Consider the following 17582-nt stretch of genomic DNA (forward strand, 5'->3'; position numbering starts at 1 on the left):
GTACTGCTATTTCTCTTGCACAAGAGCCAAAGTCTTTTTTGCAGGCCATGCAGAATTCCAAGTGGCGAGATGCAATGCGTGCTGAGCTGGATGCTCTAGAGTCGACTCAGACATGGACTCTGACCCCTCTTCCGCTCGAAAAGAAACCTATTGGCTGCAAATGGGTTTACAAAATAAAATATCACCCAGATGGTTCTGTGGAACGATATAAAGCTCGCTTAGTGGCCAAAGGTTACAAGCAACAACCTGACATTGATTATACAGAGACCTTTGCTCCTGTTGCTAAGATAGTCACTGTCCGCTCTTTCCTTGCCCTTGCTGCCTCCTGCGGTTGGCACTTGCATCAACTTGACGTCAACAATGCCTTCCTTCATGGTGACCTTGACGAAGAAGTCTACATGCACCTTCCTCCTGGTTTCGGACGAAAGGGAGAGACTAGAGTTTGCAAACTCAACAAATCCCTATATGGGCTTAAACAAGGTTCGAGACAATGGTATGCAAAACTTTCTTCTACTCTCATTAGTGCAGGATATAAACAATCCAAGGCAGACTACTTACTATTCGTCCGATCCCACAAAGGTAACTTCACAGCCATTCTTGTATATGTAGACAATATTATATTGGTAGGCAACAACTTGGAGCAGATTCAGAAACTTAAGAAACATTTGGGTGACCATTTCAAACTCAAAGATTTGGGCAACCTAAAGTATCTTCTGAGTATTGAAGTAGCTCGCTCAAAGAAAGGCATATTTCTATCACAAAGAAAGTATGCTCTTGAAATACTAGAAGATACCGGCTTTCTTGGTGCCAAGCCTAGCAAATTTCCCATGGAGCAAAATTTAGCACTCAGTAAACATGATGGAGACCTCATTGCTGATCCTTCATCATATCGTCGACTAGTTGGTAAGTTGATTTATTTAACCATTACGAGACCTTATTTGGCCTATGCGGTGCAGGTGTTGAGTCAGTTTATGGACAAACCACGCACATCCCATTTAGATGCAGCACACAGAGTGTTACGCTACATCAAGCGGTCTCCAGGACAAGGAATTCTCCTATCAGCCACAAGCAATATTCAATTACACGCATTTTGTGATGCAGATTGGGCACGATGCAGAGACACTTGATGATCAGTCACTGGATATTGTATATTCCTTGGAAGCTCACCAATATCTTGGAAGACGAAAAAGCAAACAACAATATCCCGTTCTTCAGCTGAAGCAGAATACAGAGCTATAGCCTCAACCTGCTGTGAAATTACTTGGTTGAAACAACTGTTGGCAGACCTCCATATCTCACATTCACAACCAGCAAAATTGTATTGTGACAACAAGGAGGCCATTCACATCGCCTTGAATCTTGTCTATCATGAGAGAACAAAGCATATAGAGATTGATTGCCACCTCATTCGAGAAAAGTTGCAAGATGGCATAATTCAAACTTTTCACATACCTACCACTCAACAACCCGCTGATCTATTTCCTAAGGCGCTAGGTTCAACACAATTCCATTACCTACTTGGCAAGTTAGGTGTCATGAATATCCACTCCAACTTGAGGGGGAGTGCTGAGGAAATAAATCTATCCAACGGTCCTAAAACAATTGAGAAAGGCAAATCTCCAGCCAGCAACGTTAACATTCCTTCTACATAAATAATTTCCATGTATAGAAGATCTTAACATGAATTTTGTAACGGCTATGTTGATCATTTTTTATGTATAAATACCCATCATGTAAATCGATTATCATCAAGTAATACATACAAAGTTCCTTCTCATTTTAGTTTTTATCATGGTATCAGAGCGTAGCATAGATTCTGAGAGAATGAAAAAACTCTGTTTCTACAATTGAAAAACAGAGTCTTTTTCTTTCATACCTGCTACACTTCGTTTCTTTTGCAGTGTCTCAGCAATATCTTGCCCGATTACTTTGGGTGTTGGTCTCACCCGTTTTTCGCCGGTCAGAAGTTGTCGTCCACCCGTCACAGTGGTCCTCATTGGTCAGAGGCCACTATTTGCATCGTCAAGCTAGCGACCCAGTGGTCCTCGTTGGTTAGAGGCTGCCAATCCACACCCCAAGGATTTTTTCTGCTTCAATCCTTGCTCAGAGGCCCTCCCCGCTCCAACCAACACTCAATCCGTGAATTATTGGTGTTGCGGCAGCAGGTCCTCGCATACCCACGTCCTCTGATTTGTGAGCAGTCTGTAATTGCACAAAGAAAAAGACTTTTTTTTGCTTTTAGGTAAAGTCGTTCCTTATCCATTTCCTTTCTTTTTTTTTAGTTTTATATTTCCCTTATTTTTTTTGATTGGACCCCTAGCCCAAGTGAAGCCCATTAAACCATTATTTTTTTTCACTAAACCCACACACCAGACTAGTAGTTCACTTATTTTTTAATTTTTTTTGCCCAAGCCCATTTTATCCACAGAAGCCCACAACCCAATCTGCCTCCCTGTTATACTACATGTAGTTTAGGCTGGTTACACATCACCCTATGCAAAAAGTAGTTTAGTGTCAAAAAAAAAAAAATGTCGGACACCATCACTCCCACAACCTCCGTACCTCCTTCCCAAGATCCCAATCATCATCTATACCTCCACCATTCCGACCATCCGGGTGTGGTATTGGCCTCTCAATCCCTCAATGAAGAAAATTATCAAACATGGAGCCGAGCAATCACTATGGCTCTCAGCGCCAAGAACAAACTCAGATTTATTGACGGGACCATCTCTCTACCAGCAACCTCCTCCAAAGATTTTCCGCAATGGAGCCATTGCAACAATATGGTAAAATCTTGGTTATTAAATTCTATTTCAAATGACATTTGCACCAGTGTTATTTATTGTAACCTTGCGAGGGACATCTGGTTGGACCTTAAAGAGTGATTTTCTCAAGTGAATGGTCCTCGTATGTTTCAACTAGAGCAAGATATCAGCACCTTCGTTCAAGGCACCATGCCTATCGCCACATACTTCACAAAAATAAAAGAGTTATGGGATGAACTATCCGCAATTCAACCCAACGCCCCTTGCACCTGTGGCGTACTAAAAGAGTGTCTCCAACTTCAACAATGTCAGCGTACCATAAAGTTCCTCATGGGTCTCAATGAGTCATATGCAACTGTTCGGGGACATATTCTCTTAATAGAACCATTGCCTTCCGTCAATCGTGCATATGCCTTGGTTCTTCAAGAAGAACACCAACGCAACATTACCACCCCACCCACCATTGAAGGCATTGCCTTAGCTACAAAAGCTACTCTACCACCACGGAAGGACAATCGATCTGGCTTTCAGAAGAAGGAAAGACCAAAATGCACTTATTGCGGTCGTGATGGTCATACTATTGAGCGGTGCTACCAACTTCACGGATTTCCTCCTACTCGTCGCAAGATTGACTCTGGCTTAAGCTCCAATCCTAAGCCCCGTGCTCATCAGGTTTCCACTACCAGCAGTCTCCCTTTTACACCTGATCAATGCCAACAACTACTTGCAATTTTGAATAACGTTACTCCACAGCAGTCCATGGCCCACCAAGCAGGTAGTACCAAGCAATCTCTCTCAGATACATCTTCTGTCTTATATGATGACTCATTATGGATTCTTGATAGTGGTGCTACTGATCATATGGTCTCTTCTCCCACTGCCTTGACCCAATCCTATCCTGTTCATGGTCGTACTGTCCAATTACCTAATGGCTTATATGCCTCCATAACACACATTGGATCTGTGACTTTTTCTTCATCACTTATTCTTCATAATGTCCTTTGTGTTCCTACTTTTCATTTTAACCTCATTTCTGTGCGTACACTATGTCGCACATTGCATTGTCTCATTATTTTTTCTTCTGCTTTTTGTCTCATCCAGGACCTTCGCTCGACGAAGATGATTGGTTTGGGCACTGAGCGGGATGGTCTGTATTACTTCACCAACACGAGACCCACAAGGTGTCAGGTGGCAAAGTCAACCCCAGAGCTTTGGCATCGCCGATTAGGTCACCTTTCCAATAAAGTTTTGTCTTTTCTTTCTAATAATGTATCTGAAATTTGTAGTTCAAATTTAGAACAATGTCTTGTTTGTCCTTTAACAAAACAAACTCGTATTCCATTTCCAACTAGTCAAATTTCTTCTATCACACATTTTGCATTAATACACGTTGATATTTGGGGTAGTTACCGTACTCCTTCCATTAATGGGGCACATTATTTTCTGACTATTGTTGATGACTACACCCAATGTACATGGGTCTATTTGATGCAACATAAATTTGAGGCCCGCTCTCTTCTGTAATCTTACATTAATCTTGTCGAAAATCAATTCTCGATCACCATCAAGATAATTCATAGTGACAATGGTTCTGAATTCACTATTCCATCATTTTATTCTGCCAAAGGCATCATCCATCAAACTAGTTGTGTCTCTACTCCACAAAAAAATGGTGTTGTTGAACGCAAGCTTTGTCACCTTCTCAATATGTCTCAAGCCTTACTCTTTCAAGCCCACTTGCCCACACGTTTTTGGGGAGACGCTATCTTAACCGCTGCCTATTTGATCAATAGAACTCCTACTCCCCTCCTATCAGGCAAAACTCCCTTTGAGAAGTTATACAACTCAAAACCTCAATACAATCACTTACGAGTTTTCTGTTGTTTCTGCTTTGCTTCTACTCATTCCCAAAAACCATCCAAATTTGACCCTCGTGCTATACTATGTGTCTTCCTAGGTTACCCTTATAGCCAAAAGGGATATCGTTTATATGATCTTGATCACCACAAAACCTTCATCTCTCGTGATGTACTTTTTTACGAAGATCATTTCCCCTTTGCCCAAACCACCCCTAAACAATCTTCGCAGGTCTTACCTATTCCTTTTGACCTCCCCTATGATGCCCTTACCCCCTTGTCACCTGTCGTTGAAGCGTCGGATGCCCCTTCTGCCCCTCAGACTACCTCTTCCCCGCCTCCAGTCACTCGGCAATCTACTCGGTCGACCCAGCCACCTGCATACTTGCGTGATTTTCATCTTGCACAGGCTTTACCGTCTCGTACCACTCAATCATTTGAGTCAGCGTTGGTGCGTTCTTCAGGTACCCCTTACTCTTTTGACGCATTTTTATCTTATGCTTGTCTCTCTAACCACCATCGTGCCTTTAGTGCTGCTATTTCTCTTGCACAAGAGCCAAAGTCTTTTTTGCAGGCCATGCAGAATTCCAAGTGGCGAGATCCAATGCGTGCTGAGCTGGATGCTCTAGAGTCGACTCAGACATGGACTCTGACCCCTCTTCTGCTCGAAAAGAAACCCATTGGCTGCAAATGGGTTTACAAAATAAAATATCACCCAGATGGTTCTGTGGAACGATATAAAGCTTGCTTAGTGGCCAAAGGTTACAACCAACAAGCTGGCATTGATTATACGGAGACCTTTGCTCCTGTTGCTAAGATAGTCACTGTCCGCTCTTTCCTTGCCCTTGCTGCCTCCTGCGGTTGTCACTTGCATCAACTTGACGTCAACAATGCCTTCCTTCATGGTGACCTTGACGAAGAAGTCTACATGCACCTTCCTTCTGGTTTCGGACGAAAGGGAGAGACTAGAGTTTGCAAACTCAACAAATCCCTATATGGGCTTAAACAAGGTTCAAGACAATGGTATGCAAAACTTTCTTCTACTCTCATTAGTGCAAGATATAAACAATCCAAGGCAGACTACTTACTATTCGTCCGATCCCACAAAAGTAACTTCACAACCATTCTTGTATATGTAGATGATATTATATTGGCAGGCAACAACTTGGAGCAGATTCAGAAACTTAAGAAACATTTGGGTGACCATTTCAAACTCAAAGATTAGGGCAACCTAAAGTATCTTCTGGGTATTGAAGTAGCTCGCTCAAAGAAAGACATATTTATATCACAAAGAAAGTATGCTCTTGAAATACTAGAAGATAACGGCTTTCTTGGTGCCAAGCCTAGCAAATTTCCCATGGAGCAAAATTTAGCACTCAGTAAACATGATGGAGACCTCATTGCTAATCCTTCATCATATCGTCAACTAGTTGGTAAGTTGATTTATTTAACCATTACGAGACCTTATTTGGCCTATGCGGTGCAGGTGTTGAGTCAGTTTATGGACAAAACATGCACATCCCATTTAGATGCAGCACACAGAGTGTTACGCTACATCAAGCAGTCTCCAGGACAAGGAATTCTCCTATCAGCCATAAGCAATATTCAATTACACGCATTTTGTGATGCAGATTGGGCACGATGCAGAGACACTCGACGATCAGTCACTGGATATTGTATATTCCTTGGAAGCTCACCAATATCTTGGAAGACGAAAAAGCAAACAGCAATATCCCGTTCTTCAGCTGAAGCAGAATACAGAGCTATAGCCTCAACCTGCTGTGAAATTACTTGGTTGAAACAACTGTTGGCAGACCTCCATATCTCACATTCACAACCAGCAAAATTGTATTGTGACAACAAGGCGGCCATTCACATCGCCTCGAATCCTGTCTATCATGAGAGAACAAAGCATATAGAGATTGATTGCCACCTCATTCGAGAAAAGCTGCAAGATGGCAGAATTCAAACTTTTCACATACCTACCACTCAACAACCCGCTGATCTATTTACTAAGACGCTAGGTTCAACGCAATTCCATTACCTACTTGGCAAGTTAGGTGTCATGAATATCCACTCCAATTTGAGGGGGAGTGTTGAGGAAATAAATCTATCCAACAGTCATAAAACAATTGAGAAAGGCAAATCCTCAGCCAGCAACTTTAACATTCCTTCTACATAAATAATTTTCATGTATAGAAGATCTTAACATTAATTTTGTAACGGCTATGTTGATCATTTTTTATGTATAAATACCCATAATGTAAATCGATTATCATCAAGTAATAGATACAAAATTCCTTCTCAGTTTAGTTTTTATCACACGGCCCGAGGAGAATTGGGGAAAAGTGGAAAATGGCAAAGGAGACGCAGTTGACAAGGGTGCGGTCAGCTCAACATGATGGCCACTTCAATGAGAGAACCTTTTCAAGAAGACAATTAGTTCCTTCTCCTTTTGTGTGAGTGTTATTTAAAAAAAAAAAAACAAAAAATTAGGTAAAGTCATTTTCACTCCTTCAAACTATCACCTCAATGACAATTTCTCATTCAAATTATTAATTACGACAATTTATATTCTAAACTACCAAAACAATTACAATGTGCCCCAATACTAGTAAAATGACGAAATTATCCTTACTAAAATACAAAAAAAAATAAAAAATAAAAAATAAATAAAAAATAAAAAAGAATAAAAAAAACTAAAAGATAAAATAAATTGTCATCGGCGACCTTTTTCTTGCCGGAAAATTTTGCAGGTAAATACAGCTCTCAGTTTCATTTAATCTTAGAGGCTTAGCACAAGATTCTTGATCTAATCCTTGATTAAATCTTAAGTTTTGGAGGGTAGGATTGTTAGAGCTGCTTACATTGTTTTGTAATCATGGGTTTCATCTATTACATCTATTACATCTATTACATCTACTGTAAGAGGACTTTACCCATCGACCACCCCCGTCTCACAATCGTCGGCATCCCTACCCTCCATCGCCGCCACCGCCGAGTTCGTCGTCCCCAGATCGATCCCCACCACCTTCTCGTTCAATACCCTCACCGGCCCGACCCTAGCCTTCGCTCTAAGTCTCAGATATGATGCCACTTTGCCGAATCTCTCCCCGAAGACAAACGCTCTCGAGGATGACGAGAGACTCCGGAAAGATGCAGTAGTTCCGAGGCGATGAACCTGTCTGGTTCGAAAGAACCACCTCTGTTTGTTTGTTTTTTTTTTTTTTGTTGTAATTTTCATTTTTTTTTTTTTTTTTATAATTTTAAGAGTATTTTTGTCTTTTTAAAAATTTAATAGAGATAAGTTCATCATTTTTTTAGTATTGAGGTGCATATTATCATTGTTTTAGTAATTTTGAGATAAATTATAGCAATTGATAGTTTTAGGGGAGATTGTTAAAAGGAATTTACCACTAAAAATTAGAAAATATTATGCCATATTAAAATGAAGATATAAAGTATAAAGTAATTAAGAACTTACCAAAAAAAAAATTAAGAACTTACCAACCAAAAGAAAGTATAAAGTAACACAATAATGGCCGCGTGTAATATAAGAATAGAATCCTAGTGTGGGAACACTACACTTTGTTCACATCGGTTGGTAGGATGAATTTTAAATATTAGTTACTTAAAAAAAAAAATAAAGTATTAATTACTTGAAGAATGATGTTAGATACTAAATTTTTATTTTACAATTATCTCACAATATTAATATGATAATTTCAACCAACTATTAGATTAGTCTTTATTTTTTTAATAATGGGTTGCTTCTTAGTTTTCCTTCTAATATGCCGTCCAAATGCAAATGATGCTGGTCAATTCAAAGTATTATTGAATAACAATAAGAATTGCAAGAAAAACGAATTTGAAAGAATAACATGGAAATGGGGAATAGAAAATGGATTAAATCACACAATCTAAAGAGGAGAAATTTAGTAGTCTCACTACCTAGATAAAGAGAGAAGAAGAAGAGAGTCACACCTTAAAAGAACAAAAATTATTTATTCATTAAGTCTGTCTCTATTGGAGTACAAAAGCATATTTAAATATACGCCTTAACAAAAACTCTTAACACTCATTTGGTTCATAGAATAAGTTCATGGAATTAAATCACTATTTCTATGAAATAGTTTTTCAATTGCTTGACACACCATTCCTACGAATAGCTGTTTCTTTAAAAATTGAATGAACTTTTCCAAAAAAAATATATATATATATATCCACATAATTTTTTTAAACAAAAAGAATAAAAAAAAAATGAAAAAATTATGGCTGCCCAGCCACCAATAACAAAAGTCGGGGTGGTGTGCATCTACACTTGAAGAGATTATATTCAATGTTAGAACACATAATAGTTTGAGATAGTATGGAACTCTTACACTCAAGATAATAACAAGTTGTAGATAAACCCAAGAGGTTATTATATGTAATTAGAATTCATCCCCTACACTTATCTCTTATCTCTTCTCTTCTAGCAATTATCTCTTTGTATCTTAGTTTCTTTGTAAGTAGAATACTTGTATTATTATAAATATCAATACAACCCACCAAGAGTGGTAAGCAATTCAAAGCATTCTTATGTATATTTATTTTAGATCTTTTATGGTATCAAAGCATAAATAGATTAACGTCTAAAGCTCAATGGCCGAAGTAGCAATTTCCTCCAACCCTCCTCATCCTATCCTGCCACCCTACCAGCAACAATCTAGCTGCACCATCTTCACTATTCCAAATATGTCCCATACCCTTTCCATCAAATTATCCAAGGATAATTTCACATCATGGCGCACACAGATTCTTGCGTATCTCCAAGGCCAAGACGCAATATGGTTTCGTCGATGGAACCAATCCACCACCGCAGCAAACCATTCCAAATACCAACACCACAGTAGATGGGCTAGACACCATGCTTAACCCCAATTTCATGCAGTGGGTCCAGAAGGATCAAATAATCCTAAGTGTTTTGATTTCTACTCTCACCGATCCCTACGTGGTGCATTCCGTGAGATGTGCTATTGCCCGTGCACTTTGGAATGCCTTGATCTCCATGTTCACTTTGCTCAAATCATGCAGATCCATTATCAACTTGCTACATCTAAGAAATGTAACTCTTCTATTACTAAGTATTTTCAGAAGATCAAAAACCTCAGCGATACTCTAGCTACTGCTGGACAGCCCGTGAATGATTTTGAGAGCATATCATTCCTTCTTGTTGGGCTAGGATCTGATTACGATCCTTTTGTAACTTCTGTTACCACACGGTTAGATCCTCTCACTATTGATGAAATATATGGCCATCTATTGGCTCATGAGATGCGAATTGAACACAACATTCCCACTGCTAAGATGCACCTGCCTTCCGCCAATTATTCTACCCGCTAGAGCATACCACGAGAAAGAGGTTTTCGTGGGAGGAACTCGTACTCTGGAGGCCGACCAGCATACCGTGGATGCACCCCTGTGTTTCCAACACGTGGGCATGGCTCCTTCTTCCCTAACCAAGCTGTTCCCCCAGCTCGCCATGTCTACCAGTTATGCGGCAAAACTGGCCACCTTGCCTCTTGGTGCTACTCAAGGTTTGATGCATCCTTCCAGAACGAGTTTGCCGCTCCTCCACATGCTCTCTACTCCTCTCCATAAATGAACCCAGATGAGGACTGGTATCCGAACACGGGCGCATCTCATCATTTCACCAATGAGATGGACAACCTCAACCTTACATTTGAGGAATACTCTGCCATAGATCACGTTCGCATAGGAAACGGTTCAGGTTTGTCTATTTCTCATATAGGATCAACAACACTATCAATTCGATTGTTCCATCCACTTTACGTTTTAGTTTAAAAACCCATTTGCAACCTACCACGTTCTTAGCTTTGTTTGGAGGAACGAGTGTCCACGTATCGTTGCTGAGGAGTGCATTAAATTCCACCTGCATGGCATTGCGCCATTCTGAAATTTTCATAGCATTATTAAAATACGTAGGTTCAGTTAAGGTGGTGTCTAGAGCCGAAAGAAGAGCCCTTCAAATGGGGTACCGCATAGTCTCATTCGTGTGTTGTTTGGGCTTGGCAATCTGATTTTGAGCTCTTGTTACCATGGTATGCGTTCGTGTAGATGCAAGTGGTGAGGTAATGTTAAGACTCAACATAGGATCAGCATTTTCACTACATAAGAGATTCGGTGAGGATGATGATGGGGAGACTGCATGAGTTTCCGTGGAGGAGGATGCAGTATTTGGTGATGATGGAGATTAGGGTCTAGAGATGGAAGATGCATCAGTGGGAGATGATGAATTTGATGAGGAGGAATTGATGCAGATCTATGTGAATGAGGCTGCACCCATGAGAAAACTTGAACATTAGTGAGTGGAGTAGAGGACATGGGTGGGGCTTTAGATGGAGGATTTAGAAAGGGAAATTGAGATTCATGAAATGTGACATCTTTGGAAATATAAAAGCGACCTGACTCTTTGTGATAGCAACAATAACCTTTGTGTTGAATACTATACCCCAGGAAGACGCATGGTGTGGAACGAAATGTAAATTTATTGGTGTTTTAGGGTCTAAGATTGAGAAAACAAGCACACCCAAAAATTTTTAGAAAATTATAGTCAAGAGGGGAAGAGAATAATTTTTCAAATGGAGATATGTGTTCTAACATGGGTGTAGGAAGGTGATTAATGTGGTAGCATGCTATTTGACAAGCTTCATCCCATAAATTTTTTGCAACACCGCTATCGGCAAGTAAAGCAAGGATGGTGTCAATGATATGACGATGCTTGCGCTCAACACATCCTTGTTATTGATGTGTGTGAGGACAAGACGGGTGCTGATTTATGCCTATGGATTGAAAATATTTGGTAAGGGGGCGAAATTCCCCTCCCCAATCAGATTGCACACTTTTGATTTTGGTATTAAATAAACGCTCAACCATGGATTGAAATTTAAGAAAAGAGGACATGACATTATATTTATTTTGACTTGGAAAGAGCCAAGTAAATCGAGAAAAAGCATCCACAAATGAAACATAATACCGATTCGCATTTATTGAAATAAATGGGGATAGTCCCCAAACATCCGAAAAAAACTAAGTCTAGGGGATTACAGAATTTAGTGTTGGAATTATAAGTGGTAGCTAATGACCTTTGGCAACCAAACAAGCAGAGCAAGGCGAAGAGCTTTATTGGTGGTGACTGGAAGACTGAATTTAGATAAAATGTGCCGAACGACATGAAAAACAGGATGACCTAAACGTCGATGCCAGTGAGTCGCAGATATACATTCACATGATTTATTGACGATGGTGGAGACGAATGCAGAAATCGGTAGAGACCATTCTTAAGTTGGCCGTGATGAAGAGAGATCTTTGTGCGGCAATCCTTGATAACAAAATAAGATGAATGGAATTTAAAGAAAACATCATTGTCAGAAGCAAATTGAGGAATAGATATTAGATTTTTACAAATTTTAGGCACAAGTAAAATTTGATTGAGCAAAAAAATACGACGGGGAACCGATAGTATTGCTGATCCTATATGAGAAATAAACAAACCTGAATTGTTTCCTATGCAAACGTGATCTGTGCCGGAGTATTCCTCAGATGTAAGCTTGAGGTTGTTCATCTCATTGGTAAGATGATGAGATGCGCCTGTGTCTGGATACTAGTCCTCAGCTGAGTTCACTGATGGAGAGGAGTAGAGAGCATGTGGAGGAGCGGTAGACTCATTCTGGAAGGATGCATCAAACCTTGAGTAGCACCGAGAGGCAAGGTGGCCAATTTTGCCGCATAACTGGCAAACATGGTGGGCTACGGCACAACTTGGTTGGGGAAGAAGGAGCCATGCCCACATGTTGGAAACGCAAGGGTGTGTCCACAGTACACTGGTCGGCCTTCAGAGTATGAGTTCCTCCCAAAAAAACCTCTTCCGCTTGGTATGCTCGAGTGGGCAAAATAATTGGCAGAAGGCAGCTGCATCTCAGCAATGGGCATGTTGTGTTCAATTCGCATCTCATGAGCCAATAGATGGCCATTTATTTCATCAATAGTGAGAGGATCGACCCGTGTGGTAACAGAAGTTACGAAAGGATCGTAATCAGATCCTAGCCCAACAAGAAGGAATGGTACGCTCTCAAAATCATTCAGGGGCTGTCCGGCAGCAACTAGAGTATCGCTGAGGTTTTTGATCTTCTGAAAATACTCAATAATAGAAGAGTTACCTTTCTTAGATGTAGCAAGCTGATAATGGATCTGCATGATTCGAGCACGGGACTGCGAAGCGAACATGGAGATCAAGGCATCCCAAAGTGCACGGGCAGTAGCACATCCCACGGCATGCACCATGAAGGGTTCAGTGAGAGTAGAAATCAAAACACTTAGAATCATTTGATCCTTCTGGACCCACTGCATGAAATCGAGGTTAAGCATGGTGGCTGGCACATCTGCTGCGGTATTGGCGTTGGGAATGGTTTGCTGCGGTGGTGGATTGGTTCCATCCATGAAACCGTATGCGTCTTGGCCTTGGAGATACGCAAGATTCTGTGTGCGCCATGATGTGAAATAATCCTTGGATAATTTGGTGGAGGGGGTATGGGACATATTTGGAATGGTGAAGATGGCACAACCAGATTGTTTCTGCTGGTTGGGTGGCGGGTTGGAAGGAGGGTTGGAGGAAAGTGCTACTTCGGCCATTGAGCTTTAGACGTTAGTCTGTTTTTGCTCTTTTACCATAAAAGATCTAAAATAAATCTACCTAAGAATGCTTTGAATTGCTTACCACTCTGGGTGGCTTGTATTGATATTTATAATAATACAAGTATTCTAGTTACAATGAAACTAAGATACAAAGAGATTAGTGATAAGTGCAGGGGCAGCTTGTTATTATCTTGAGTGTGAGAGTCCCATACTATCTCAAACTATTATGTGTTCTAACATAGAATATAATCTCTTCAAGTGTAGATGCAATGTCTTCTTTTAGTCTTGGTATGGAATATTTTTTTTTTTTTTTTTTCAGGTCATTGTATGAGTTTATAGTCCTGCTCACCAAAGAGTACCATGTCTGAGGAGGATATCTCAACCGATGATTAGCCATTCAACTCAGTCTTGCTTTGCTTTGGTACTACGGGCCTCCCAAAATATGAGCATTTTTTACGCTTTTACAGTACATGAAATGCACAAACGACTAATAGTTACCCAGCAAGATCGGCTTACTTGGTTTAATTTTTTTTAAAAAAAAAAAAAACAAAACAAAACAAAATAAAAAAAAAAAAAAAACAGATGTCAGCGGTAGACGTTGTAGCATTTTGCTGTATGATAATCACTACTATCTCAATCCTCTATCCATTTTTCCTCTCTATTGGAGGGTAAGGAATGATAAAAACTACCAACAAGCAAGCCATACATGCTTCCAAATATCCAATAAACAAAACCAACTTAACTAACCTTGCAACTGACAATTCGACATGCTTCCACATCCAAAATACTAGACACACAAACTAGAGAGAATGAAAGAAACTTGGCCATAAACCAAAAAGCATTCTGCAACAATCAACATTCCATTACAATATTTTGAACACAACCAAATATTAAAAAGAAATCAAAATTCCCGACTCAAGGGAAATCAAAGACCCAAGGGAACTAGGTGTGGTAGCACAATCTTTGATTTCCTTTCTTGACTTGGCTTTCAGTTGCTTCTCCTCTATTAAGTGTAGATGAAGTATCGGCTGCCTGCATAATAGGACACTGGAATTCTTGTAACACCGGTCAAAGTTTTCAGATAATATGGACACCAAGGGATGCATGGGAACCTCCAACTGCTTAGGGATCATACTCTGTCCTGCTTGTAGGACAAAATCTTCTCTCCTACACATCTTTGCCCTCTTTCACCAAAGAGGAAAAGAAGAATCTTCCAAGCAGAGAGAGTAAAACAAAACCTCTTCGATTCAGTCAGTTAGCAGTCGCACAACTCTTCAGTGACCAAGATGACCCCTTTGATGCTCTTCTTTCCCTGTATACCCCTCCATCCTTTGGAGGTGGAAGAAAGGGTACATCCCAAAACGTTAACATGGTGGGGGAACAAGAATTGTCACTAAAGGTAAGAGAAATGACTACAAGGAACCAAAGATTCTCTCTTTAAACAACATATATCCTCCTCAATCAGCACTCGATAGATTATCCAACCCCAAGCAATCTTACTTTGATCTAGCTTTCAACAGCGTGTTCACATTTATATTTTTCATGGACCATATCGATCATGCGAGTTATAGCAGTCTTCACTTTTCCTCTCATTTTAAAGCTGCCCTATAAGAAAAATGGTTACCTAGAAGAGCTACAATGACTTTCACCTAATTATAAATTTGTCCTACAGAAATTCTGGTTAAAGGACAATACTGCACCAACACGACACCAAAATTCTTCACTACCCGCAACAAGGAGTTTCTTTTCCTAGAAATTTTTGAACTTACAGAAGTAGTTTAATAGATTGGTCTGGAATGTGGAATGTTTGAGAGGCATTTCAAACAAAAAGGCAGGTTGTTATCAAGAAGATGCTTCACATAATTTATCCTCCATCATCACTAAATTGATGTAATATTTCTATAAACAACATAACTACTGCAAAGCATACAGGCACAATAACAACCAAAGATCAAAACAATAACATTCCTAGAAGAGAATCATTAACAATATGCAAACTAAGGCATTGTTAATTAATAGAGATATTCAAACAGTGATAAAACCACTAGAAAATCAAATCAAATATTGAAAGTGCTGCACCGACGCCACAAGAAATCGTTAAAACAACTTCAATGTAAAAATAAATAAAAGAAAAAAAATGAGAATCGATAATGAATCTTTGAATACAAATCAAATCTTGAGAAACCCAGATTCGTAATTCAAATAATTAGCCAAAAAAAAATAAATCAAAAGGGTCCAAATGGGAGAGAGATTGAACCTTCAGCGCTGCCAGAGCATCATCACAAGGCCCAGAGGATGGCGCTTATGCAGGAGAGAGAGAGAGAGAGAGAGAGAGAGAGAGAGTTCTCGAGAGAGAAGGAGAAAGAGAGAAGAAAGTACGAGCAGCAACTGTTACAGCAATTCAGATTGAAAACTATATAATTGTTGAGATAAATCATGATCCCCTCATTATGGTTTTTGTATCCACATATGCTTGCCGCTTCAAATACTTTTGCTTCTCTTTACTTCTGTCTCTCTCTCTCTGTGGCAACCCATCTTTTCTCTCTAACACCCATATGAGCCCCCAGTCCCCTTTGGTTTCCAAACGGCACAACTCTCACATTCTTATATCGGCAGCGACGGCGGGGACTTGGGTGGGTTTTTTTTTAACCTATTTTGCCCTTTACTTGGGCCTTGGCCTTGGGCTTGGGGTTGGGCTTCGTGGAGACCAACTCATTTGAGGGAGGCAGGATTGTTGTGCTTGGTTTGAGGGGCGCAATGTTTGGCTGAAAGTTAGAGAGAGGATGAGAGTATTTGAGAAGGGTTGGGCCTGAGGGTATAAAGCTTGTCCGAACGGGTACAGCCCAATTTATTAGATATGAATGGTCTATTTGAGTTTGCGATTTTAAAAAGTGAAATTTAAAAACAACAATTTTAAAATGTGTGACTTGAAAACGTGGTTCTTAAAAATGCAGTTATGCGTTTAGCAAAATCATGGTTTGACCTTTAAAATTGCAGTGTAGCTTTTAAAAATTGTGCATTTTCAAAAAGGATAAAAATTTCCTCCAAACCAGTCTGAAAGAAATATCTTCCAACCCATTTAAAATAATGTAAAGTGTCTATAAATATTTAAAAAGCATATTAAATTCTTAAGGTCATTAATAACAGTTTACTAACTTAGACTAAATTTAATGTGCCTTTTAAATGTTTATATACACTTAACACTATTTTTTTTTTGAAAGAAATGCATTCCAATTTCATTGCACTTGACACTATTTAAAATGGGTTGGATGATATTTCCTTCAAACTGGTTTTAAGGAAATTTCTATTTTTTTAAAAAAATATATATATTTTTAAGAGTCATTTATTGTCATTCTACTAACTTAGAAACATAAACATTAATTTTTGAGAAACCTAAAGATGTTGAATAACACTTGTTACTTATTAAAATAGGTTGGAGGAACTTTGTGTCCTTTAAATATAAGGCGAGAAAGCGGCCGACTTAATTAAAGCAATTGACACATTTAAAAATTTTCAAAGTAATTTCTATAGCATTCAAGTATGCCTTTATATATATATATATATATATATATATATATAATAAATTCTAAGAGCAATCACAATGGAGTAGCCAAATTTTTATGCAAAATGCCTCCTCAAAAGTCACTTATCTAGTTTAGTTAATGAATTTTTAAAGGCCAGCTACATCCGATTAGCTATATTTTTATCTATATTATTTAAATATTATTTTTTTACCCTTTATTGATTATATATTTATTTCTTTTCTAAAAATCGTATTTCATTCTTTATTTTTTTCAATAATAATTCGTTTAGCACAATAATTCTTCAACCAACAATTATTAGTTTTCAAATAATCATTTTTGTAACTATAATATTTTTGAAACGGTTGTATTTTATAATAATTATACTTTTCAACTGTTATATTTTTCAAATGTCGTATTTGCCAACGTTAAGTATGAAAAACATTTTCTCATAGTAATTTCAATCATATTTATGAAATCTTTTTATTAAAAATTGTGAAAGAATATTCTCATAATGATCCCTTGAAAGTGGGAAAAGTTTTGGAAAAAAAGAGAAAATAGGTGAAAGAAACAATAAAAAATAAAAGACAGAAATTTCCTCCAAACCAATTTGGAGAAAATATCCTCCAACCTATTTAAAAGACATATTAAATTTAGTCCAAGTTAAAAATTTTTGCTATTAATGACGTTAAAAATTTAATGTGTCATTTAAATGTTTATAAACACTTTGCACTATTTTAAAT

At 38.7% G+C, this 17582-nt stretch overlaps 2 protein-coding genes and 1 long non-coding RNA gene across 3 annotated transcripts in view; all 3 read right to left on the reverse strand.

The window, feature by feature from the left end:
• Window positions 1–11682: 11682 nt before the first annotated feature.
• LOC132183403 (uncharacterized) lies at window positions 11683–13288 on the reverse strand. The gene is made up of 2 exons (XM_059596833.1): window positions 12179–13288; window positions 11683–12005 (listed from the first exon to the last, which is right to left on the reverse strand). The coding sequence occupies exon 1, from the start codon at window positions 13220–13222 to the stop codon at window positions 12434–12436; it is 789 nt and encodes a 262-aa protein (XP_059452816.1). The 5' UTR covers window positions 13223–13288; the 3' UTR covers window positions 11683–12005; window positions 12179–12433.
• An 831-nt stretch (window positions 13289–14119) lies between these two features.
• On the reverse strand, window positions 14120–15912 carry LOC132182287 (uncharacterized). Its single transcript, XR_009440278.1, has 2 exons — window positions 15576–15912; window positions 14120–14647 (listed from the first exon to the last, which is right to left on the reverse strand). It is a non-coding gene; the product is annotated as an uncharacterized LOC132182287 (long non-coding RNA).
• A 755-nt stretch (window positions 15913–16667) lies between these two features.
• LOC132181921 (LRR receptor-like serine/threonine-protein kinase RGI1) overlaps window positions 16668–17582 on the reverse strand; it is a 3360-nt gene continuing 2445 nt past the window's right edge. The window contains exon 2 of the mRNA XM_059595145.1: window positions 16668–16711. Within this exon, the coding sequence (XP_059451128.1) occupies window positions 16668–16711 (44 nt within the window). The remainder of the gene's footprint in view (window positions 16712–17582) is intronic.

The sequence above is a fragment of the Corylus avellana genome, chromosome ca5 (genome assembly GCF_901000735.1).
Source record: "Corylus avellana chromosome ca5, CavTom2PMs-1.0".
In the NCBI taxonomy this organism is placed as follows: domain Eukaryota; kingdom Viridiplantae; phylum Streptophyta; class Magnoliopsida; order Fagales; family Betulaceae; genus Corylus; species Corylus avellana.

Excerpts from the sequence above, each read along its gene's own strand:
- LOC132183403 (XM_059596833.1), bottom strand. The coding sequence starts at position 13,222 with ATGTCCCATACCCCCTCCACCAAATTATCCAAGGATTATTTCACATCA.